This window comes from Medicago sativa, chromosome 1, assembly GCF_051527215.1.
Source record: "Medicago sativa cultivar Bolivia chromosome 1, Bolivia_mono, whole genome shotgun sequence".
NCBI classification, from domain to species: Eukaryota; Viridiplantae; Streptophyta; class Magnoliopsida; order Fabales; family Fabaceae; genus Medicago; species Medicago sativa.
The window spans coordinates 78999991-79023921 of record NC_140749.1 but is presented as its reverse complement, the minus strand read 5'-3'; the positions used below and the strand labels follow the sequence as shown (position 1 = coordinate 79023921).

General features: G+C 32.2%; 3 protein-coding genes and 1 pseudogene across 3 annotated transcripts; 1 reads left to right on the top strand and 3 right to left on the bottom strand.

The window, feature by feature from the left end:
* Positions 1-1051: 1051 nt before the first annotated feature.
* Positions 1052-4189, bottom strand: LOC146957836 (FBD-associated F-box protein At5g60610-like). Its single transcript, XM_085728279.1, has 4 exons — positions 3223-4189; positions 2988-3140; positions 2251-2505; positions 1052-1293 (listed from the first exon to the last, which is right to left on the bottom strand). Exons 1-4 carry the CDS (start codon positions 4150-4152, stop codon positions 1276-1278), a joined length of 1356 nt encoding a protein of 451 aa, XP_085584405.1. The 5' UTR covers positions 4153-4189; the 3' UTR covers positions 1052-1275.
* A 5254-nt stretch (positions 4190-9443) lies between these two features.
* On the bottom strand, positions 9444-12935 carry LOC146957835 (F-box/LRR-repeat protein At4g14103-like). The gene is made up of 4 exons (XM_085728333.1): positions 12006-12935; positions 11777-11929; positions 11159-11413; positions 9444-9702 (listed from the first exon to the last, which is right to left on the bottom strand). Exons 1-4 carry the CDS (start codon positions 12933-12935, stop codon positions 9685-9687), a joined length of 1356 nt encoding a protein of 451 aa, XP_085584459.1. The 3' UTR covers positions 9444-9684.
* A 1889-nt stretch (positions 12936-14824) lies between these two features.
* LOC146957834 (putative F-box/LRR-repeat protein At5g54820) lies at positions 14825-16821 on the top strand (annotated as a pseudogene).
* A 2135-nt stretch (positions 16822-18956) lies between these two features.
* Positions 18957-22072, bottom strand: LOC146957833 (F-box protein At4g22280-like). Its single transcript, XM_085751198.1, has 5 exons — positions 22050-22072; positions 20699-21500; positions 20443-20607; positions 19439-19687; positions 18957-18974 (listed from the first exon to the last, which is right to left on the bottom strand). Exons 1-5 carry the CDS (start codon positions 22070-22072, stop codon positions 18957-18959), a joined length of 1257 nt encoding a protein of 418 aa, XP_085607324.1.
* Between the last annotated feature and the right edge of the window lie 1859 nt (positions 22073-23931).

The window sequence follows — 23931 nt, the reverse complement described above, 5'->3', positions numbered from 1 at the left end:
CCCACATGAATCATTTCATCTATTGAATCTATTTTTAACAGTTTTTTGGGGGAAAAGTGAGCAAATTAGGAAAATATCTTGGATTAATTAGGAAATATTCTATCTAACTCCAAGAGAAATCAAATAGATGACATTAAGGTTCAGAACTTGTGACATGATTCGTCACTTAGTAACAACAAAAGAAATTATTGTTGGAGGCTCAAAGTGGTTTCGCAAAGGATAATAAGAATATAAAAGGGTGGCTTGAAAGGCTCAAGATACAAAAAAATATTTGTCTCATGTGTAGTATAACGTGACCGATCGTCCGAAAAGAACAGCCGCAAATTCGAGCAAATATAACATTAATATGAAACACTCATGTTAGAAAGAATTGTAGTAGAAGAATGAATTGAATAATATATGTAGGGCTGGGGTTCGAACCCTGAACACCCTATTTCTCCACATTTAAAATGTGTGACTCCGAAATTGGCTTTTTGTGATCAACAAAGTTACTTTGTAGAGAAAAGTGAAGGGAGGCCAAACATTTATCGAGGAATCGATGGTAGCCATTATGCAAGACCAAATTGTTCCACCTTAATTGGGGTTGTTTTGTCATATTTTTGTGTTTACAAATCATATCCATAGAATTGTAGTGACTACCTGTGCTCCCTTTTTTTAGTTAAGCTTTATTTAAGGGGACTTGAAACAATTTTTGACCATGCATTCATGGATAATTGTTAATAATTTTTTTTTTTAAAGATATTATGGCAGGAGTTTTTGGCTACAACCTACAGCAGTTGGACCCATGCAAATAGGACCTCAAGATTTGTAACAAGGATCATATAGTGTGGAGATCCTCTCCATTTCTCAAAAGAAATAGAGATGTCCACTACTATAGATTTAGTGTTTAAATGTTCAATTAATCTTATAAATAGACCCAATGACATTATTGTGTCTTTCGTTTTCACCCATTAGAAAACGAAAATGATTTGTGATCCTCGTACTCACTAACACAATAAGTGAAAGGAATAAAGAAAGAAATATGATAAATGTAACAAATAACACAATAAGGCACTGCCAATCCGACTCTAAATATGTAACAAATAAGCAGTTGGGGTATTCTAAATAAACAAGTTCAAATAAAAAAAAAATATCCAAGGTATCATCCAAGTCAGACTAATAAAGCACAAAAACGCATGTTCAATGCTACAAACCAATTTTGTTGTATAAGTTTTGATAGATGGATTATAAATCTGGAGTAGTCTTCATTGCATCCTTGAAGACATCAAATGATCTTCAAATTGAATTAATATCCTGTACCAAATATTGAATAATTAATCGTAAGATTATAAAAATAAATATTACATATTTCTATATAATATTTATCAATTTTAAAAACCACTATTTCCGTTGTTTCAAGCGATCAGAGGGTGATGCATAGTTCAGGTACATTTGGGTATTGGTTTTATAATTGGTGCTGGAAGAAAGAGGCTTGTGTGATTAATCTAAAGCTTTCTCAACCAACAAACATTGCATCCACGTTGAGAAACTGTTGTGCAATTTTTTAAAAAGAAAATCAAGTAAATTAACAAAACTATCCTTTAATTTCAAGCGCCTTAAAATAGTGAAAATTTGTCTTTGTCGAAATCAAGTGCGTGTAAGTTGCTAACTTATACCTTAATATTTTTAGACAAATATAAATTAGCAGTACCGTGAGATTTACTAAAATACACCTGTGTTTTTGTGAAGGAGTATTTTAGAAACATACACCTTAGAGTGTATTCAACAAATTTTTATTCATCACTTACTAACTCACTCCTTTTAAAATTGAGTGAGTGTATTCTAACAAGTGACTACAAAAACTGTTGACTCACACCCATGGATTTTTTTTTTTTTGAAACAGCCAAATATATAAAGCAAGGCTTGCACAAAGCGTACAAAACACCCACGGATCTGTTAAAAGGGATAGTTTAACAACATGCACATTAAGTACATTTAACCGTTTTTAGTTGTAACTTGTTAAAATACTCCTTAATCAAATTTTGAGGGTGTAGATTAACCGTTGACTCTGGAATGTAGTTTTGTCAATTTCACTTGATATTAAGTTGTGCTGATGGTCAAAGTTAATATCTGGAGCAATAGGGGAGGGTGGAAGTTCTATTACCATCCCACACATCATACTAACAAATATTAACATACCAACAATTCTCTCGTTCATAAAAAGTATATAAATTCAAGTATTAAGGAAAAGAAAGTGTGTAAACTTCATACCCATACTAGGACGGAGGATTTGTTTGACCCCTCAAGTAAGCTTCTTTCTACTGGTTTGTTTGAATTTGGAGTGAAAATCTTTACCTTCTTCAAATTACTTGAACGATTTATAATATATCGGGTAAAGTCCAACTCAGTTTGTACGTTTTGAATTCCTCTAAATTCAAATGTAATGAGGTTGTTTAAAAGACATGTCGGAGTTTCGGATGGCTCCACCCAAACTTTGTTTTCAACCTCTTCGGTTTCAAATTTTTTCTGCATGTAAACGATACCAAATATTATGGTTAGAACTTCTCAACTGATATACGACACATGATTGCTTCGTGTATTGTTTACATGGGCAAATAAAAAACTAACAAAAACATGGATATTATTAAATGCATCTTATCATAAATAACTGATAATAACTGAACCATTTATTATAACTTTTCATTAGAACTAGCATGCATGCAAACATCTATTCACTTTAAGATCATAGATAGTCTATATGACGGCTAAATTAATTTTAATTACTACTACAAGTATAGGTTAAATATAGTTTTAATTGTGTATCGGTTTTATATGCAAATTCCAAATATCTTTTGCTCAATCTTTGCACGTCCACGTCATGTGATAGATTTTTTTTATGGTTGGGGTTTGAACCTCGAACGTCTTGTGATAGATTTTAAGCTTATTAATATATTTTACCATTTTTTTTTTAAAATTGTGCAAATGTAGTAAAGAATATTCATACACACCTCAATGGCAAGATCCCTAAGTTTTGGAGCATTCTGTAGTATGCTAACAAGCACATTCCAACAACAATTTTCGGATATTTCAACCCATAAAGATGATAAATTGTGAAAAGTGAGAAGATGTAGATTGTCAATATTATCCTCCAGGCTTAGAAACTGCATAAAAAAAAAGTATTGCATATGAGTAAATAAATATGGAACTTATCATTAAAAAAATAAAAAAAATTATGAAACTTACATGAATAATTTCAGAACTGATAGTCAATGATTTAACATTAGAAAGTCCTCTTAAGAGTGAATACAAACTGTTAAAATCCACATGCTTAGAAATGCGAAGAGTAGCTCGATTGAGATTGGACAAGTTTGTAAACTTATATTTTCTGGGAGAAAATGAAGTATCAACAATACGAAGAACTTCAAGTGATGGGGCATTAATTTGCACTGGACAAATGTTGGACTCAACAAAAGGCATAAATAAACAAATGAATACTCTCTTTAATGAGGGAAAAGAAACAATATTGATTGCCTGTTTCATGCAGTCATGTAAAACAAATTCCTCAAGATGTCGACAACGAGATAGAAAATTAGCGAGATCATACTCACTATGATCATCCACGATAGAGTTGAACACAATAAATTGGAGCTGGAGAATCTTTAGTGACGGAAAACACACATCAGAAGAAGAATTAAGTCTTAGCTGAGTTCTGCCCCGCAATTTTAAGACCACGAGCGACTTAGAAATGGAAAGCCTAAGGGGCAATAAGATTGGTTTCTCGATGGACCAACAATCCAATTCAAGTTCCTCAACCTTGAGGTCTAATGCTTTTGAAACCCACAAGTGCATATCATATGGTGTGCAACCATTGTCACTATAGAGCCTTAGTTTTCTTAAGTTTTCGGTGCGTCTTAGGAGAGCTGCATATACAGATTGGATTGCTTTGAACGACATAGGGTCTGTAGTCTTTGGTAATTCAAAGTCAAGGTTGGGGATCTTGGTGCAGATCGACTCCCATCTTGTAGATAGAACACTTGTTCGGTAAGACTCTTTTGTTGTCAGGAAAGACAAAATATGAATAATCAATTCGTCTTCGAGATTGCTTAATCGATCTTGATCTTCATCAGATTCGGAGCACGCCATTGTTTTCGGTTTCTTGTTGTCTTCCTCCATATGCTAATTCTTGTGTCTCAACGGAGCAATGGAGCAATCAAAGTCTGCTTCGAAAGAAGAAGAAAAAAACTATATAACTTAAAAACAAAACATAGAGTTTGTTTTAATAAACAACTTATTTTCAGCTTAAAGCACAAGTACTTATGTTTAAGCTTACATAAGCTATTACTATAGCAAAGATAAAAAAAAAAAAAAAAAATTAAATTATGTTTTTGTATATGGTATAAGGTTAATTTTATAAGCCATATAAGAGAACATATGAAAATAAGTTAGAAAATGATTTTGAAAATTGTCATAAGCTGTTTTCATAAGTTCTCCCAAGTATATAAGCTCAAATAAACCAATCTAAACATGCACTTAATCATATAAAACAGCCTACATTAATCAAAAAAAAAACTAGATTACACGTATCAAGTATGAAAATACAAAACCCTCAATGAAAAGATTGTTGCATTCAAAACACACAAATAAAAGTACTGATTTCATAAACAAAAACAAAAAAAAAACGATTATGATATGACACAATCAGTTTTGAGAATTGCTATTAAACATGCACAAAGGTTCAGCCAAATATTCAAATCAAAAAGCAAAATGATATAATAATCTGATGTAATCACATATATAAATCTAAACTTCAATATGAATATAAAATGTGAATCAATGATAAGAATGGCAGAAGAAGTGTTGATTACCATGTGAAGGAGAAAGCTACGTGGTGCTGAAACATAGAGGCGCGAGGAAGAGAATTATGACAGTAGAGAGGAAAGTTAGGGTTTTTTTGTAATGTAAGGTGTTCGCCAGTTGGGTTGGGCCGGGTTCGATTAAACCCGACATCAGGCCCAATAAAACTTAGATTATTACTTTTCATACCCTATGTTTCTTTCGAGCGTCATATTTTTTTTCTTTCCAAAATACCCTTTCTTTGAATTATATAATCCGAACTATTATAAAATTGTTCATGTCTATTTAAAGCTTGTAAATATGTGTTCTCGTGAGCTTAACTCAGGTGGTAGGAACAATGCATAATATATGCAAGTTCTGGGGTTCAAACCCCGGCCACAAAAAAAAAGCTTGTAAATATATTGTACAAAAAAAAAAGTTTGTAAATATGTAGTTCGAATTATATTTGCCGAAACCTTGTACAATTGTTCGGCAAAATAGTTCTTGTACCAAAAAAAAAAAAAGTCTGTAAATATGTAGTTCGAAATTATATTTGCCAAAACCTTGCACGGTTGTTCGGCAAATATAATATGAAATGTGTCAAACCCCCAGAAGACCATTTTTAGAGGGAAATTGCAGTGTAAAAATTGAAACAGTTTGCATTATATATACCGAACATTTTAACATGCAGTTCAGGTTATATTTTCCGAACTTTTTTGACAAGGAGGCATAATTTGTGCTCACTAACACCTTCTTTTTGGCAAATTGACAAACAAGAATGATTTGAACAAGCATCAAAACAAATTATAAGCAAATAAATTAATGAGAGCATATGAAACTGCACACATATGTAACATAAAGTTAGAATAATGTCACAAATATTCAAAGGTTACAACCCAAAAGCATTCAAACACAAATTAAAATAAATTATCCATAGGTTACAACATAGTAATAAAACTATTTGGTAGCCCTTGCACTCTTACCATGCTTCACCGATAGACGATCTCTCCCCAGGCCTCATGTTGAATCGCATGCAAACTAATCCAAGTCGGACTTCCCTCCTCCACATGACCACTGCCTATGATAGTAAAGGCATGGTCTCTGACGCAAGCCAGCAGTGACCTGAAATCTTGCCATTGTTGGTCTTCATGTTGCTCGACAACAATCTTGTTAATGGCCTCCTACTTAGGTGGCCTCGGTATATGAACATCATGCGATAAAGTTAAAATGACTATATATGAGATAGTAAAATACCATCTCATGTATCCATTTTCCGTCTCTAGACCAGTCGGAGCAAGCAGGCCAAAATATTACTAAGTCAACACATAATCAAGATACTGCATGTAGCATTGGCTAATCTCCTACCCGGTCGTCTGAGGATCTGCAATGTCATGTAGATGCCTGGGGGTAGTTTGGACGTAACCAAACTGGTGCAACACCCGCTCCGGTTGATTTCGGACCCTTGGAGGTATGTATCTGAGTCATCTAGATTAAAGACTGATTCGCTAGAACAGATATGTCCAACGATGGACCTTATTCGTGTTCATGACAATATATAGACCCCAGATTCAAATGATCCAGATGCAATCTTGTGGGATATGTGACAGGTTGAACCTTCAGGGAAACAAACATAATGGCATGTAGGAGTCGATCCTTCCTATATCCAACCCAATAATATCTAACACTATGAAAGTGTTGAAATACTCAAGCCTGCAAAGTCAACAACATATAAGTATGAGTATAAAAAACATGAATATACATGTAAATAAATAAGCAATTATTATTATTTATACTTGTAAAAGGGTCATGTAGTCAGCCATCTGTAAAGTCTTATAATGGAATCCACTGTTAGGCTCCATATACAGGTCAGCATGGGCAGCCGCTCCCCACGCATAATCGAAAATAAAAATTAATATCATGATACGTTTAAGTTTAGTTTACATAAATAAAAATAAACATAACCTTCAGTTTACATTAAAAACATGCTACTAAAAAGTTTAAGTTGTAGAAATTTACTACTCCTACAAGTATGCAATAGGCCAGATGAATTTGGTACTGGGTGAGTACAGACATGTCCTATGAGCCACCAGGATAGTTATTTTAGTGGCTTTGGCTCCACCTTCAGCTCCACCTGCGATTGCCCATCATCATTCGCATTCTCTACCTCTGCCTCCTCATCCTCCATATGGTGCTTCTCAGGCTAGGGATCAGGCTCGTTCACTTGAGATACTTCGGCACCATCAGCATGGCAACCCTTTCCCATGCCCCTTCCCCTATGCACTCTCCTTTCCGCTACTTTCCTCTCAAACCACTACCACCTGGAGAAAGTAGTAATGGAAGGTATGTTGTTTCTAAGGTGGTCTAAGTGGTCCATTTCTAAAACATGTAACATCACATATACATACAATTAACAAAAACACCAAAAATAACATATATAACAATCTAGTTCGGAAAATATAATTTGAACATGTTCAGTGACATGAAAAAAATCGCGACCCTTACATTGATAAATCGAGGGAATGTGACCTTACCTTGTGTTTGATATTTAAAAATACTTGAAATATGATGTTTTTGAGCAAAAAAAACTTCAAGAATCACCCAATGTTACGTTTTCAGATTTTGGGGTGTGAGGGAGATATGTTATGGCAAAATAGCAATCTGAGAAGTGATGGGAGTTTCTGATTTTGACGTATACGTAGTACGTATTCAAATTTTAGAATACGTATTGTGGTTCAAATTTTAAAATCCAAGCAAAGGGTAATTTTGAATAGAAAAATAAAAAGGCGCGTGAGTAACACATAGGTGGTTAAAATAAAAGCCTAAAACTTAATTGATTTGGGTTGGATAAAAAATTTGAATTTGGTATATCAAACATGAATCAACCCAATCTAATGTTGAGCTGTTTGGGTTGGGTATGGCCGATTTGTTCTTCTGAAGTCTTCTAGTTCTCTCTTTCAGTCTATTTTCTTTCCTTATTCAAGGCTCACGCATGTATCATTTCATCTATTGAATCTATTTTTAACAGTTTTTTTGGGGGGAAGTGAGAAAATTAGGAAAATATCTTGAATTAATTGGGAAATATTCTATCTAACTCCATGAGAAATCAAATAGATGACATTAAGGTTCAGAACTTGTGACATGATTCGTCACTTTAGAAACAACAAAAGAAATTATTGTTGGAGGCTCAAAGTGGTTTCACAAAGGATAATAAGAATATAAAAGGGTGGCTTGAAAGGCTCAAGGTATAAAAAAAAAATTGTCTCATGTGTAGTCCGATCGTCCGTAAAGAACGGCTGCAAATTCGAGCAAACATAACATTCATATGAAACACTCATGTTAGAAAGAATTGTAGTAGAAGAATGAATTGAATAATATATGCAGGGGTCTGGGTTTGAACCCTGAACACCATATTTTTATACATTTAAAATGTATGAGCTTTGAAATTTGCTTTTTTATGAGCAACAAGGTTACTTTGTTGAGAAAAGTGAAGGGAGGCCAAACATTTATTGAGGAAATCGATGGTAACCATTATGCAAGACCAAAATCGTACCGCCTTTTTAAAACTAAAATAATTGGGGTTGTTTTGTCATATTTTTGTGTTTACAAATCAATATGCATACATGATAATTGTTAACCAATTTTATTTTTTTTTTGGCTACAGCCTACAGCAGTTGGACCCATGCAAATACTAACCGAAGGCAACTAAGGGTAGGTTGTTACTAATGTAGGACCTCAAGATTTGAAAGCACCCACGTAACAAGGATCATATGGAGTGGTCACTTCTATCAATTAATTTTATAAATAGACCCAATGACATTATTGTGTCCGACGTTTTCACCCATTAGAAAAGGAAAATGATTTGTGATACTCATACTCACTAACACAATAAGTGAAAGGAAATAAAGAGAGAATATGATAAATGTAATAGGTTAGTGATGTAACTTAAGGAAAGAGATTAAGAAAAATATGAGGCGTTGAATGGATTTAGAAAAAGTATGGATGTCTATATATAAGCAAATGTGATTGCACACACACTTGCAGGGACAACCCACAACAGTTGCTCACGTACTTGATGAGACAGGGGCGGAGCCACCACCCGGCGAGCCTGGGCTCAATTTATATTTTTTTTTCATATTTCGTCCAACCCAATAGTCCATTAACCTACTCAAAAATAAAATTGGACAAATTCAATATTTTCACACGCACGCGCACAAGAATTCTTGACCCTATAATTTTTACCCAGACTCTATAAAATTCCTAGTTCCGCCACTGTGCTGAGACAACCATGTTATCAACTAATCCACCACTTATTTTGATATACCCTCTTATGCTGATATCCTTATTAAATATTATTAGTGAATGGATATAGCAGATATTGGATACAAATATTGATATGGTAACTATTGTTGCTTTAATAAGCAAGACGTGCTTATATCTCCTACTAGCTTTCCTCACAATTTAGTGGTAAGAAATAGTAGATAGTGGATACGTGATTAAGATGGGCTTATATTTGATAAACTACCTCATTGATTTTTTTTTGTTGGTGAATCTAGCTCATTGAATAGCATTTCAAAGAACTCTACTGTAATCATCTCTTAAAAAAAACTCTAATCATAAGTTTATACGCTATATATATTAATTTAATAAGGTAAAAATAAGGCACTACCAATCCAACCCTAACAAATAAGCAATTGGGGTATTCTAAATAAACAAGTTCAAATAAAAAAATATCCAAGTTATCATCCAAGTCAGATTAATAAAGCACAAAAAACATGTTCAATGCAACAAACCAATTTTGTTGTATACGTTTTGATAGATGGATTATAAATCTGGAGTAGTCTTCATTGAATCCTTGAAGACATCAAATGATCTTCAAATTGAATTAATATCCTGTAACAAATATTGAATAATAAATCATAAGATTATAAAAATAAATATTACATATTTCCTATGAAGCCCGTATATAGAAACGGGTGCGGGTACGATACATACGGATACGTGGATACACGAATTTTTATAAATTTAGGATACGATACGGCTAAAATGTTGACAAATTTTTTACACTAAAACTCATGTGTGTAAAATACTTGAAGAAAATAGTATTGATTACTCTTTATTATTATATTATTATAAAAGTCACAATTTTTTAAAAATAATACATGTGATCAAAATAAAAATTTAGTGGTGGGATATCGAGAGAAACATCATTAAAAGAACTTAACAAAAAATTTATCTAATGTTGATTGATTGAATCATTTCTATCTCGTTACCTTCATCCACAAGAAGTATAAATTTAGTGGTTCATCGAGAAACAATTCTAACTATGCATATCTAAAATTGAACCATACACATCTACTAAATTTTTACAACATTGTCTCACTTTTTTACCTTTCATCTTTTCTAGGATATGTATCTGTGAAGTATCTTATAAGTATCTTTGTGTATCTGTGGAGTATCATATATGTATCCGATAAAATATATTTTTTAAATTAAAATAATTATTTTCGATACTTCGTGGATACGTATCTACGAGTATCCGTAAAATATTGATATCCGATACGGGTACATCTCTGTTTTGGAGTATCCGGGCTTCATAACATATCTCTATATATTGTTTATTAATTTTAAAAAACACTATATTCCTGTTGTTTCAAGCATCTGAGGGTGATGCATAGTTCAAGTACAGTGGGTATTGGTTTTATAATTGGTGCTGGAAGAAAGAGGCTTGTGTGATTAATCTAAAGCTTTTTCAACCAACAAACATGTATCCACGTTGAGAAACAGTTGCGCAATTTTTTTAAAAAGAATATCAAGTAAATTAACAAAACTATCCTTTAATTTCAAGTGGCTTAAAATAGTGAAAATTGGTCTTTGTCGAAATCAAGTGCAGGTAAGTTGCAAACTTATACTTTAATATTTTTAGACAAGTGTAAATTAGCAGTACCGTGAGATTTAGTAGAATACACCTATTAATGTTTTTGTGAGTGAGTGTATTTTAGCAAATGTCTACAAAAACTGATGACTTACACCCACTGATTTGTTAAAAGAGGTATTTTAACAACATGCACATTAAGGTACATTTAACCGTTTTTAGTTGTAACTTGTTAGAATACTCCTTAATCAAATTTTGTGGGTATACATTAATTGTTGACTCAGGAATGTAGTTTTGTCAATTTCACTTGTTGATGGTCAGAGTTAATATGTGGAGCAATAGGGGAGGGTGGAAGTTCTATTACCATCCCGCAACATCATACTAACAAATATTAACATATATACCAACATTTCTCGTTCATAAAAAGTATATAAATTCAAGTATTAAAGAAAAGAAAGTGTGTAAACTTCATACCCATACTAGAATGGAGGATTTGTTTGACCCCTCGAGTAAGCTTCTTTCTACTGGTTTGTTTGAATTTGGAGTGAAAATCTTTGCCTTCTTCAAATTACTTGAGCAATTTATAATATATCGGGTAAAGTCCAACTCAGTTTGTACGTTTTGAATTCCTCTAAATTCAAATGTAATGAGATTTTTTGAAAGACATGTTGGAGTTTCGGATGGCCCCACCCAACCTGTGTTTTCAACCTCTTCGGTTTCAAAAATTTTCTGCATGTAAACGATTAAACGATACCAAATATTATGGTTATTAGAACTTCTCAATGAATATACAACACATAATTGCGTCGTGTAATATTGTCTACATGGGCAAATAAAAACCTAACATGAATATTAAATGCATCTTATTACAACTAACTGATAATAACTGTGAACCATTTGTTATAACTTTTCATTAAAACTAGCATGCATGCTATATTAATTATTTTTTTATCGGTTTTATTTGCAAATTCCAAGTATCTTTCGCTCAATCTTTGCACGTCTTGTGAGTTGTGATATATTTTGAGCTTATTAATATATTTTACCATTTTAAAAAAATATTGTGCAAATGTAGTTAAAAATATTCATACACACCTCAATGGCAAGATGCTTAAGTTTTGGAGCATACTGTAGTATGCTAACGAGCACATTCCAACAACAATTTTCAGATATTTCAACCGATAAAGATGATAAATTGTGAAAAGTGAGAAGATGTAGGTTGTCAAGATTATCCCCCATGCTTAGAAACTGCATAAAAAAAAAATTGCATATGAGTAACAAAATATGAAACTTATCATTAAAAAAAAAAGATTATGAAACTTACATGAATAGTTTCAGAACTGATAGTCAGTGATTTAACATTAGAAATTTCTTTCAAGAGTGTATACAAACTGTTCAAATCCGGATGATTACTAATGCGAAGAGTAGCTCGATCAAGATTGGACAAGTTTATGAACTCATATTTTCTGGGAGAAATTGAAGTATCAACAATTTGCAGAACGTCAAGTGACGGGGCATTAATTTGGAGTGGACAAACATTGGAACCACCAAGACGCGGAAATAAAGAAATGAATACTCTCTTTAACGAGTGAAAAGAGACAATATTGATCGCCTGTTTCATGCAGTCATGTAAAAAAAATTCCTCAAGATGTGGACAACGAGATAGAAAATTAGCAAGATCATACTCACTATGATTATCCAAGATAGAATTAAACACAATAAGTTGGAGATGAAGAATCTTTAGTGACGGAAAACACACATCAGAAGAATAATTAAGTCTTGGATGAGGTCCGCCCCGCAATTTTAAGACCACAAGCGACTTAGAAATGGAAAGCCTAAGGGGCAATAAGGTTGGTTTCTCCATGGACCAACAATCGAATTCAAGTTCTTGAACCTTGAGGTCTAGTGCTTTTGAAACCCACAAGTGCATATCATATGGTGTGCAGCCATCGTCACTATAGAGACTTAGTTTTCTTAAGTTTTCGGTGCGTCTAAGGAGAGCTGCATATACAGATTGGATTGCTTTGGACGACATAGGATCCGTAGTCATTGGTAATTCAAAGTCAAGGTTGGGGATCTTGGTGCAAATCGACTCCCATCTTGTAGATAGAACACTGGTTCTGTAAGACTCTTTTGTTGTTAGGAAAGACAAAATATGAATAATCAATTCGTCTGAAAGATCGCTTAATCGGTCCTGCTCTTTATCGGATTCGGAGCACGCCATTGTTTTCGGTTTCTTGTTGACTTCCTCCATATGCTAATTCTTGAGTCTCAACGGAGTAGATGGAGCAAACAAAGTCTGCTTTGGAAAAAAACACAAACTAAATTACTCAAAAAGAAAACTTAAGTCATATAAACACAAACTACATTACTCAAACACAAAACTTAGGGCCTGTCTGGATAAGCAACTTATTTGTAGCTTATAGCACTAACACTTATGTATAAATTTACATAAGCTATTACTATAGCAAAAGATTTTTTTTTTAAAAAAAAAGTTAATTTTTTTTTTGTATATGCTATAAGTTGTTTTTATAAGCTATAGAGAACTTTTTTTTTTTGAAGATAGAGAACTTATGAAAATAAGCTGAAAAAAGCTTTTGAAAATTGTCACAAGCTAGTTGTTTTCATAAGTTCTCCCAAGTATATAAGCTCAAATAAACCAATCCAAACATGCACTAAATCGTATAAAACAGCCTACATTAATCAAAAAGAAAACTAGATTACACGTATCAAGTATGAAAATACAAAACCCTCAATGAAAAGATTGTTGCATTCAAAACAAACAAATAAAAATACTGATTCATAAACAAAAAAAAAAAAAAAAGATTATGACACAATATATGTTTTGAGAATTGCTACTAAACATGCACAAAGGTCCAGCCAAATATTCAAATCAAAAAGTAAAATGATATAATAATCAGATGATCACATATATAAATCTAAACTTCAATATGAATATAAAATGTGAATCAATGATAAGAATGGCAGAAGAAGTGTTGATTACCATGTGAAGGAGAAAGCTACGTGGTGCTGAAACATAGAGGCGCGAGGAAGATAATTATGACAGTAGAGAGGAATTGTAGGGTTTTTTTTTTTTTTTTCCATATATTGTAAGGTGTTCGCGAGTTGGGTTGGGCCAGTTTTGGTTAAACCCGATATCGGACTCAATAAAACTTAGGCTATTACTTTTTGCCACCTATGTGTTTCTCACGCGGTATGTTTTTTTTTTCTTTCCAAAAGACCATTTGTTTGGATTATATAATTCTAATTGTTGTAAAATTGCTCGTGTCTATTTAAAGCTTGTAAATGTGTCGTTCGGAATATGATTATATTTCCCAAAATCTTGCACAATTGTTAAAAAAAATATAATCTGAAATGTGCCAAACCCTCGTAAGACCATTTCTAGAGGCAAATTCTAGTGTAAAATTTGACACAGTTTGGATTATATATACCGAACATTTTTAGAGAAAATATATTTTTTCTTATGAAATGATCTTTCTTTAAATACAAGGGCCAACAAATAATTCAGGGATTTATAAAAAAAAGATATTTATTTTATTACTCGATCCATTTCAAAATACATGTACATCAACCACTTCACACATGCCAATATATATATATACACAACTTTGATCCGTTAATATCTTTAATTATCTAAAGTAAAAAATTATTAAATTTAATATTTTGAAAATATTTATCGAGACAAATTGAACAATATCTTATATGCTAATATTTGTATTCATATAATAATTTAAAGGGAAATGTTAACTTGTGCCCTTGGGGTACAAGTTTAAAAACTAAACATAGAAACTTTTTCTTGGAAATTGTACATTCATTGTATTAAAAGTCTAAAACTTTATATTTTCGATGCAAAAGTTGTCTTTTAATTCTATTTTTAGTTTCTTAACTTGTGCCCTAAGGGCACAAGTTAACATGACCCTAATTTAAAAATATGATCAAAGTAAATAATACGAGAGCAGTTTAGAAAACATATGTGCGGTAAACTTCCAATTTCACCTCAACAAAAAAACTTTGTGAGTGTAGTAAAAGTTTCTGTATCACCAAAAGTGCATCTCCTTATATTGGTTTTTTTTTAGTCAAACATTAAATTCTTGCTAGAGCACAAAAAGAAGCAATATCGAGATGCTTATTAAGGTTAGGGAAATGTTAACAAGTACACCTAGGATACTTGTTAAGAAATTATAAAAGAAAATATTATGTTGGAAATTGTGTGTTCTACTTTTTGAAAGTTAAAAAGGCGTTCTTTTCAATGCAAAAATTTATTTTTTTTAACTTTTAATCAACTAGTACCTCCAAGACACAGCTTAACAAGACCCGTAAGGTTAAGACCTTAACTAGCTTCCTGGAAAAGCACCATGTCACCAAAACGCATCTTTGACCAAATTACTCCAATTTATTACTCCAAAAGTGCATATCATTAAATTTATTTTTTTGATCAAACATTAAATTCTTCTTCTTTTTTTTTGTAAAAAATAACGTTGGGGTCCATTACAAAATAGAAAAACTATCGATTTGAACGCAATTTAATACCATCTTTATACATTGGAACTTACACATATTCAAATCTATATAAATTGAATACACACACCCCATATACTCACAAATCTACCATTGTTGTATTCATTAAAAACCATACTTACAAAATTATTTTCATCTTCTTATCCAAAACCATAACCATGGCAAGAGATAATAGTGATATATTCTTTCTTATCAGAATCACGTCTTCTTGCAATAATTTCTATCCTACTCTTAGCCGCTACAACGTGTATACTTAACAAAAAATGGTTAAGGATACGACAATCCGGTGAGAACATCAACTTCAATGAAAATCTTTTTGTCGATTCAACTTCGGATGAAGTCAAACAAGCGCAAAGAGAAGTTTTCATCAACTTCATCAAAAATTGGATTTCACACTTCACGAGCAGTCGAATCAACAAGTTTTCTCTCACAATTTCGAACCCTCAAACCTGTGGGGAAACAATCGAACGTTGAGTTGCTTTCGCGACACAACGCCGTGTGAAAGATTTAACTCTTGATTTCTCTAATCCTAAATGGGATGAGAACGTTTTGGATGATAAGCATACATTGTTCCAATTGCCAACACATGTTTATCAACTCGGGTCGTTGCTTGAATCACTAAAACTGTATTCATGTGGTTTTTATATGCCAGATTTGGTTAACTTTGGTGCACTCAAAGACCTTTCTTTGGGTTGGATTGAAGTTCGCATGGACACTCTTAAAACTTTGTTATCAACTTGTAAGAGTATTGAGAGTTTGAGTCTGAAGAGGTGTTGGAATTTGGTTGACTTTGATTTGAAAGATATTGTACAACTTGGATTAAAAAGATTGGTGCTAAACAAGTGCGATCCACAGTGTATCAAATTAGATGCACCAAATCTTAAATACTTCAAGTATTCCAGGGATGTGTTTACTTTAGAGATATGTGTAAGTCCAAATGTTATAGAAGAGGTAGACATTGATTTTTCCACACAGAACCAAAATTCTATAAACTTCATGCCAATGGACTATGTCAAATACTGATTGATTTCAAAGATGCTAAGCTTCTAACGGTTTGCAGCTATCTACTCCTGGTACACTTTTATTCATTTTGTTGACATCCAATTAGATGCACAAAAAAGGTTGCTCCATCTGCAGGTGACCTAGTGACAGTGAGTACAAAAACTTATTTGAATGTAAGACATTTGATTCTAAAAACATGCATAAATATGAGCTTTGTGGATTTGAATTCTTGCTCAACAGTTGCCAGTTGCTTGAAAAACTCACATTGGACATAAAAACTCACAATTTATATTTAAGGTGAGTCATTTCATGTCAAATATTTTACATTTCATGTCTCTCTTTTTCTCTAAATATTTAACATAGTAGTCATTGATATATAGTTATGTGGTTTGATTTTTAAAATTTGGAATGTTTGCTCGTACATATTGCAGGACTATAGACTTCCCTATTTTGCAGACCTTGAGAGATTCTGGCAAATGCGTCGAGTGTTTGCTCAATGCTTGCAAAATACTTTGAAGGTGATAGAAATATTTGGAGGGAATGAGACCTTACCTTGTGTTTATTGTTTGAAAATGCTTGAAAATATGATGTTTTGGTAGTTCAACTCCCTCATTTTGTTTTCTGTTTCTTTTTAGCTATGTTTTTTGTTTTTATTTTTGGCTCTCAGAAAAAATGTATATTCACATGTTTTATTTTATTCCTCATTGATGGAAGACTTTATTTCTATGAGATGCTTGTATTTCGATTATGATTTTATTTTTTTGTTGCCACTTTCAGTTGTTGGTCTGCAATCTTGCATATTATAAGCTCCAATTATTGAAGACACTTTGTTAATGGGGACGGATTATTACGAGGTAAAATACAGTTAAATTACTTGCAATCTTTATTGTAGTTTCATTTAAAAACCAAGGTTTGAATTAAGAAAGTTGTCGGAATAGGCTATAACTGCTTTTGTGAATACAAAACAAATACTCCAATAAAAATTTGGAATAAATTTGGTATTCCAATTCTTAAATGCTCATTTTTAAAACTTTAAATGCTATGGTTAGAACTTTGACATGCTATTTGTATTTTGCTATAGTTAGATCTTTAAATGCTCACTTTTTTTTTTTTTGGTACAAAAAAGAGGGCAGAGCCCTAAATGCTCCCTTTATTATAAAAGAACTGGAATACCAAAGTGATAGCTTAATATTGGAGAAGAGAAGAAGTCTAATTTTTTAACAAGTCAAAACCTTAAAAACTTCAGACAAAAAATCAAAATAAAAACCTTCCTGCTTCTATGTAATAGAATGCTTTAAAATTTAAATAAAGCTCAAAAAACTTGTTTTAGTGCTTCTCTCAGTAGCTTCTGAAGATACACAGCCCTAAATAATGGTCCCGTCCAAAAGAAGGCATGATGAGTATCACTCTTACGAAGATAAAATCAAACAAACATTTTTAAACTAAACTATTGTGAGCTCAGTTAAGGGTAAATGAAGCTCCCTGATCAGGCTCAGAATCATCGTGTCCACGATTGCTAGGTGTCCCTTACGGCAACAACAGCCATATACCGGCCACTTGAAGTAAAGTCTAGAGTATATGGACCAAGCTCTGCAAATATTTTTTGTAAACAAAATACAATAAATGACAGAGAAGAGAATAACAAAATTATTTCCAGTGAAGAAAGGTTATGTGCATCGGTATAAAAAAAATACATTGTGGAATAAAACTAGGCATATATCAAGTGGACACCAACTTTTTTGCAATCCAAACAATTATAACAACAGTGCTTCATCACTTATCAACAATAGGAGTCAGCATTCTGAGAAAAGCTAATAGGTAGAAGAATGTTGTTGATGTATACATGCATGTATAGCTTTCTCAAAGTCTGAAATTTTGCAATTTCTATATCACAATTCGATTAAAATAGACTTAGAAAATTTAGTATATTTTGTTGCAAATCTATGCTCAACTTGCCTACAAATATTTCTATGGCAGCTATTGTTGCTTCAATAAGCAAGATGTGATTTCATCTCGCTAGCTCATTGAATTTGATATGTTTATTATCTTTCAGTTTTTAAGGAAAAGGGTCCTAGTAATCGGGAGTTTAGATGTCCGGTAATTATTCCAATCAGAAATCTAATTCGGATTCTCCAGAACAATTCGTCATGGATGGAACTCATTAACCGTTTGATCTCAATCACTTGATTATCATAATTAGTTCTTGAACTGACTCAAATAAAAATTATATAAAAATATGTTTAAAAATGTTAAGATAATGACGGTAAAAATGAGAGCAAATTTTGAGACAAAATATTAAGATAATTTATGACGTACCATATTTGCTCTTAGTTTTTATAAAATTCAATTAAGGTAATGACAGTAAAAGTACGAGCAAATATGATACGTCATAAATTAGCTAATGGTACTTGAAGTAGCATTTTATAAAAATGTTATAATCTCTTGACGAAATGCTATAAGCTTGTAAGAAAAAAAATTACCAACAAACTCTACTTTAGTCATAGCTAATAGTTAAGCCTTGCCAATCCAACTCTAAATAAGCAACAAATAAGCAATAGCAGTATTCTAAATAAACAAATTCCAAAAAGAAAAATATCCAAGGTACTAGGTCAGATTAATAAAGAACGAAAAACATGTTCTATGCAGCAAACCAATTTGGTTGTATAAGTTTTGATAGTTATATTAGAAGTGTCGAGTAGACTTGATTGAATCCTTGAAGACGCCGACATGAACTTCAAATTGATTTAATATCCTGTAACAAATATGAATAATTAATTGCAAGATTATAAACATAAATATGTATATCACTATAAACTTGTTCATAATTGATATGGCTTCCAAACATTACTTTTTTGTATTATTTATTTCTTGCTTATTTCTTGATTACAAATTAAAAATGATAATCATTAGAGTACACTGATAAAAAAATTAATATAATCAAAAAAATTATGAGAATATAATTTAATTTTTGTAAGAATAATAATCCTATAGTACTCAACCACGAATGTAGAAGTGAACATAAAAAAAAACGAACGTAGAAGTGTGTGTCGAGCATTAAGCGAGGACAGCTATCATCACCCCACAACATCATACTAACATTCTTCAAAAAAAAAAAAAAAAAACATCATACTAACAAAGATTAACCTAACAATATTTCTAATTGAAAAAAGTATATAAACTCACTATTAAAGAAAAGAAAGTGTGCAAACTTCATACCCATACTTGTACGGAAGATTTCTTTGACATCTTGTGAAAACTTCTTTCTACCGATTTATCTGGTGTGAGAATCTTTACCTTCTTTAACTTAGTTGAGTGATTAATAATATATTGTGCAAAGTCCAACTCAGTTTGTATGTTTTGAATTCTTTTAAATTCAAATTTAAGGAGACTGTTTGAAAGACATGTTGGAGTTACGGATGGCACCACCCAAGCTGAGTTTCCAACCTCTTTTGTTTTAGATTTTCTCTGCATGTAAATGATAACAAATATTGTTGTTACAATTTTCGAACTGATATACAAGCATATAGTTTCTTCCTGTATTGTCTATATGGACAAATAAAAAACTAACAAATTATGTGTATGTATTTATATTTGTTCCTTACTAACAAATTATATGAATGGATAAATTATAGTTATTATTAAAAAATAAGAAGGTTTAACATGGATATCATGTTCTCAAAAAACATGGATATCATTAAAACTACGGAATAGCTTCCTTATACTCTACTTGATTTCTTTGCAAAAGGAGAGATTCATTGGTGATATGGGAACTTGGGAGGGGGCGATCATTGTATTGCTAAAGGACCCCCTTGATTTTGAGGGAAGCATATATATTTCTTTGAGAAAAAGGAGAAGTTACAAAAGGGTTTGTTGTTTGATTTGACACTCGGTTTTGTGGTCAATTTAAAAAACTCATAATGATTTTATCCTCTCTTCAAAATTCCTAGTTGTAGAATTGGTGGTGGGTTTGATCAAAAATCTAAAAAGTATTTGCTTATAAATACATTATGTATTCAATGAATCTAAAAAAAATTTCTTATAAATATGACTAGAGGGAGTATAGATTAGATATTGATTTATTTGAATCATTTTTTTTTGTTTATCAATTTTATTTGCAGACTCCAAATATCTTTTCCTAAGTCTTTACATCTTATGCTAGATTTTGAGCTTATTAATATATTTTACCTTTTAAAAAAGATTGTACAAATAAAATTAAAAACCTTTATACACACCTTAATGGCAAGATCCTCAAGTTTTGGAGCATTCTGTATAAAGCTAACGAGCATATTCCAACTACAATTCTCAGATATTTCAATCGATAAAAATAATAAATTGTGAAAAGTGAGAAGATGTAGGGCATCAAGATTGTCCTCCATGCTAAGAAGCTGCATGATAAAAAAAAAAAAAAAAAGTGCATATGGGTATCTAAATATGAAACTTATCTTTATAAAAAATTAAATCATGATAAAAACTTACATGAATAGCTTCAGATTTGACCGTCAATGATTTGACATTAGAAAGTCCTTTCAATTGTGTATACAAACTGTTAAAATCTGAATACTTAACGATGTGAAGACTAGCTTGATCAAGATTGGACAACTTTATAAGCTCATATTTTCTGGGAGTCAATGATGTATCAACAACATGAAGATCTTCAAGCGAAGGGGCATTAATTTGCAGTGGACAAATGTCAGAATCAAGGAGAGGCATCTCTATAAAAAGGTATAATCTCTTCAATGAGTGAAAGGAGACAAAATTGATGGGTTGTTTGAAGAAGTCATGTAAAGCAAATTCCTCAAGATGTGGACAACAGGATAAAAAATTAGAGAGATCATACTCAATATGATCATCCATGATAGAATTCCACACAATATATTGGAGATGAAGAATCTTTAGTGACGGAAAATTAGAAGAATAATTGAGTTTTGGTTGAGTTCCGCCACGCAATTTTAAGACCACGAGTGACTTAGAAATGGAAAGCCTAAGCGGCAATATGGTTGGTTTATCGAGGGACCAACATTCCAATTCAAGTTCCTGAACCTTGAAGTCTAATGCTTTTGATACCCACAAGTGTACATCATATGGTTGGCAGCCATATTGACTAAAGAGACGTAGTTTTCTAATATTTTCTGTGTGTTTTAGGAGAGCTGCATATACAGATTGGATTGCTTTGGACGACATAGGATCTGAAATTTTTGGTAGTTCAAAGTTAAGGTTGGGGATCTTGGTGCAGATCGACTCCCATCTTGTGGATAGTACACAAGTTTTGTGAGACTCCCTACTTATAGTATATATAAGTAGGGTAGTTTTATGAAGAAAAAAAAAACATCAAAATAGGTTATTTGAAAAGGAAAAAAAAATCTTGCAAATTGAGAGTTTTTTTTTTGGGTACAAAAATTAAGCGAATTCTATGTGAATATAATGTGTTAGTGAAAACAAAACATAACTTAACATGTGTTTTTTTTCCTTCCTTTATATAAGATAGAGGAAGTAATTAAAATCCAGCTGGTCCGAATGTAAATACTTTCCAATAAAAGAAAGGAAAATTAGTAAAAGGAATGAATATTATGATTATTGATTTTTACCCCTTAAGCTTTTTTATTTCAATCATATTTTTCCTTTCTTTTATTGTGAATTTTAAACTAAGTTATCTCCTTAATAGAAATAAACCCTTTGTATGGTCTTGACTATATGTGATAAACTGATGATTGATTAGACTTGTTACCTATCTTCTATTATCTGTTGTCCTACTTGTTGAGGTTTTAGGAATCAGAATCCTTCTCCCCGTTTCCCTTTTGATCCTGAAAAGGCCGGTGCTTAACTTTACTGTGAATTCTTCTTCATTCCCATGATATATTATTAGCATCCAAGTTTATCAAGACCTAAAGCTCTTCAGAAACAGAACAACAATTTAGGGAGACTAATTAATAGCTTTGCATCTAATATCATGTGGTCCAACAAATACAAACCATGTGATCCAACAAATACAAACCATGAAGTCATTGAAATCAGATTTGCATTAAATATGTACTTGAATTGATCATAAAAAGGTCTATCTGACCTATTGTACAATGGTTTGGTTTTGCAGCCAGATAACTTGTGTTCTCCAAAATTGAACAACATAAAACGAAAATAAACCTATGCGTGTAGTATTTTTCAGCGGTTATTGGGGCAAAAATAAAATGCTTATATTATGTCGAATTCTAGTGCTTGGGCACTGGAAAGCCAATGTATAAGCACTGGTTGATCAAGAAATGAAATTCGAACCTCCAGGTAGGTACTCACATTCCGACTTCCCAAGCATTCTAGAAATCAAGCACTCATATACCTGCACCAAGGCCCGAGCAGAAAAACAAAGAAAGAATCTGTTGTTGTCTTGAAGCAATGATTTGTGTCATTAGCATTGCTCACACTAACATTTGTGAAAGTTCTCGGAGAAGGAAGTTCAATAAATTATGATTAGAAGAATATACAACATATCTTGCTTATGAATGATGCATATCATATGTTTAATTAATGTATAAGCTGGTGTAGTTTGCCTTCTTTTTAGCATTTTTTTTATGATTTTTTCTAAAGTACTCGTAATTTAATGTTTCAATTTTCTTTTTAGGTGTGTGATCTACACTGCCTTCATTTTGACAGATAGAAGAAGATTCACTTTCACGTCCGAAAGCTCTTGCAAAATATGTCTTTAAACCGATGAACAATCATATCGAAGACAACAAACCAGTACCGATCAAGTACAACAGTTGGATAATGTAACCATCCTCACTGATACGTAAACGGCTGTCCAATGTATTGCAGAAAATTCTCTTATTGCTGCAACTGGCCGTATTATTCAAGATTGCAATGATTTAATGAGTAGTTTGATTGTAGTTAGCATCTATCATATAAGTAGAACCTTGAATGTATGGGCTCATGAACTTGGTTTACCAAACCTTGTTAGTTTCATAGACTTGGTTGGGGAATGCCCCGCCTGCTTTTTTTTTTCTTTACTTTTCTTTTCTACCGTGTAATACTCCTTTTGCTTCAGTCTGAATGAAGTTGGTAAATTTTTTGAAATACTGCAATTGAAGTATATCTTTTGTACAGTTGAAATCAACATGAGAACACAAGTCACAATAGTTTACTACTTTAAGTGACAATAAAATCAACTTCAGTTTAAGTATAAAAATGCACAATCATTTCTTAGTTACTTGCATAAGTAAAGAGTATCAAGATCCTTCCGGATAAAATTATATAATGATAGCACAAAATAAAGCTAAATGTTTAAAATAGCAGACATCTTCTTTCAACACGTAGCTAATAACATTAACTATGAAGTCCTAGTTGATCCTTGTTGGTTTTTAGATATCCAAATTGTTGTTATATTTGGATTTCCAAAGTCTATTTTAAAAAGTAATCATAATTTTCATCTACCGAAGCTGTTATTGGATTGAGTCACGACCCGGTCGCTCTCTTTAAGAAGTTTTGTGGTACTGTCCAAAATTGTGCAAGGCAAACTATCAACCACGCCGCCTCCAGGATAAAACAAGCTCAACGACAATGGTCTGATTAACTACTACACTGTAGTTAATCGTTCGAAGATTACACCCTTAAATATGGCTATTAAGGTCTCTCAAATTTAATACTTAACTCTTCCAAGGAAAGAAAATATCGAAAGGGACTATACTCTTACGATCATTCTTCATTCCAAAGGAACATTATAT

What these genes read in the sequence shown, in the direction of transcription:
- LOC146957836 (XM_085728279.1), bottom strand. Translation starts at nt 4,152, where the DNA reads ATGGAGGAAGACAACAAGAAACCGAAAACAATGGCGTGCTCCGAATCT. An exon ending in TCAGTTCTGAAATTATTCAT is followed by an intron (nt 3,141 to 3,222) that starts GTAAGTTTCATA and finishes TTTTTTATGCAG; the next exon opens with TTTCTAAGCCTGGAGGATAA. An exon ending in TTAGGGATCTTGCCATTGAG is followed by an intron (nt 2,506 to 2,987) that starts GTGTGTATGAAT and finishes GTTTACATGCAG; the next exon opens with AAAAAATTTGAAACCGAAGA.
- LOC146957835 (XM_085728333.1), bottom strand. Translation starts at nt 12,935, where the DNA reads ATGGAGGAAGTCAACAAGAAACCGAAAACAATGGCGTGCTCCGAATCC. An exon ending in TCAGTTCTGAAACTATTCAT is followed by an intron (nt 11,930 to 12,005) that starts GTAAGTTTCATA and finishes TTTTTTATGCAG; the next exon opens with TTTCTAAGCATGGGGGATAA. An exon ending in TTAAGCATCTTGCCATTGAG is followed by an intron (nt 11,414 to 11,776) that starts GTGTGTATGAAT and finishes GTTTACATGCAG; the next exon opens with AAAATTTTTGAAACCGAAGA.
- LOC146957833 (XM_085751198.1), bottom strand. Translation starts at nt 22,072, where the DNA reads ATGGGAATGAAGAAGAATTCACA. An exon ending in TCAAATCTGAAGCTATTCAT is followed by an intron (nt 20,608 to 20,698) that starts GTAAGTTTTTAT and finishes TTTATCATGCAG; the next exon opens with CTTCTTAGCATGGAGGACAA. An exon ending in CCATTAAGGTGTGTATAAAG is followed by an intron (nt 19,688 to 20,442) that starts GTTTTTAATTTT and finishes ATTTACATGCAG; the next exon opens with AGAAAATCTAAAACAAAAGA.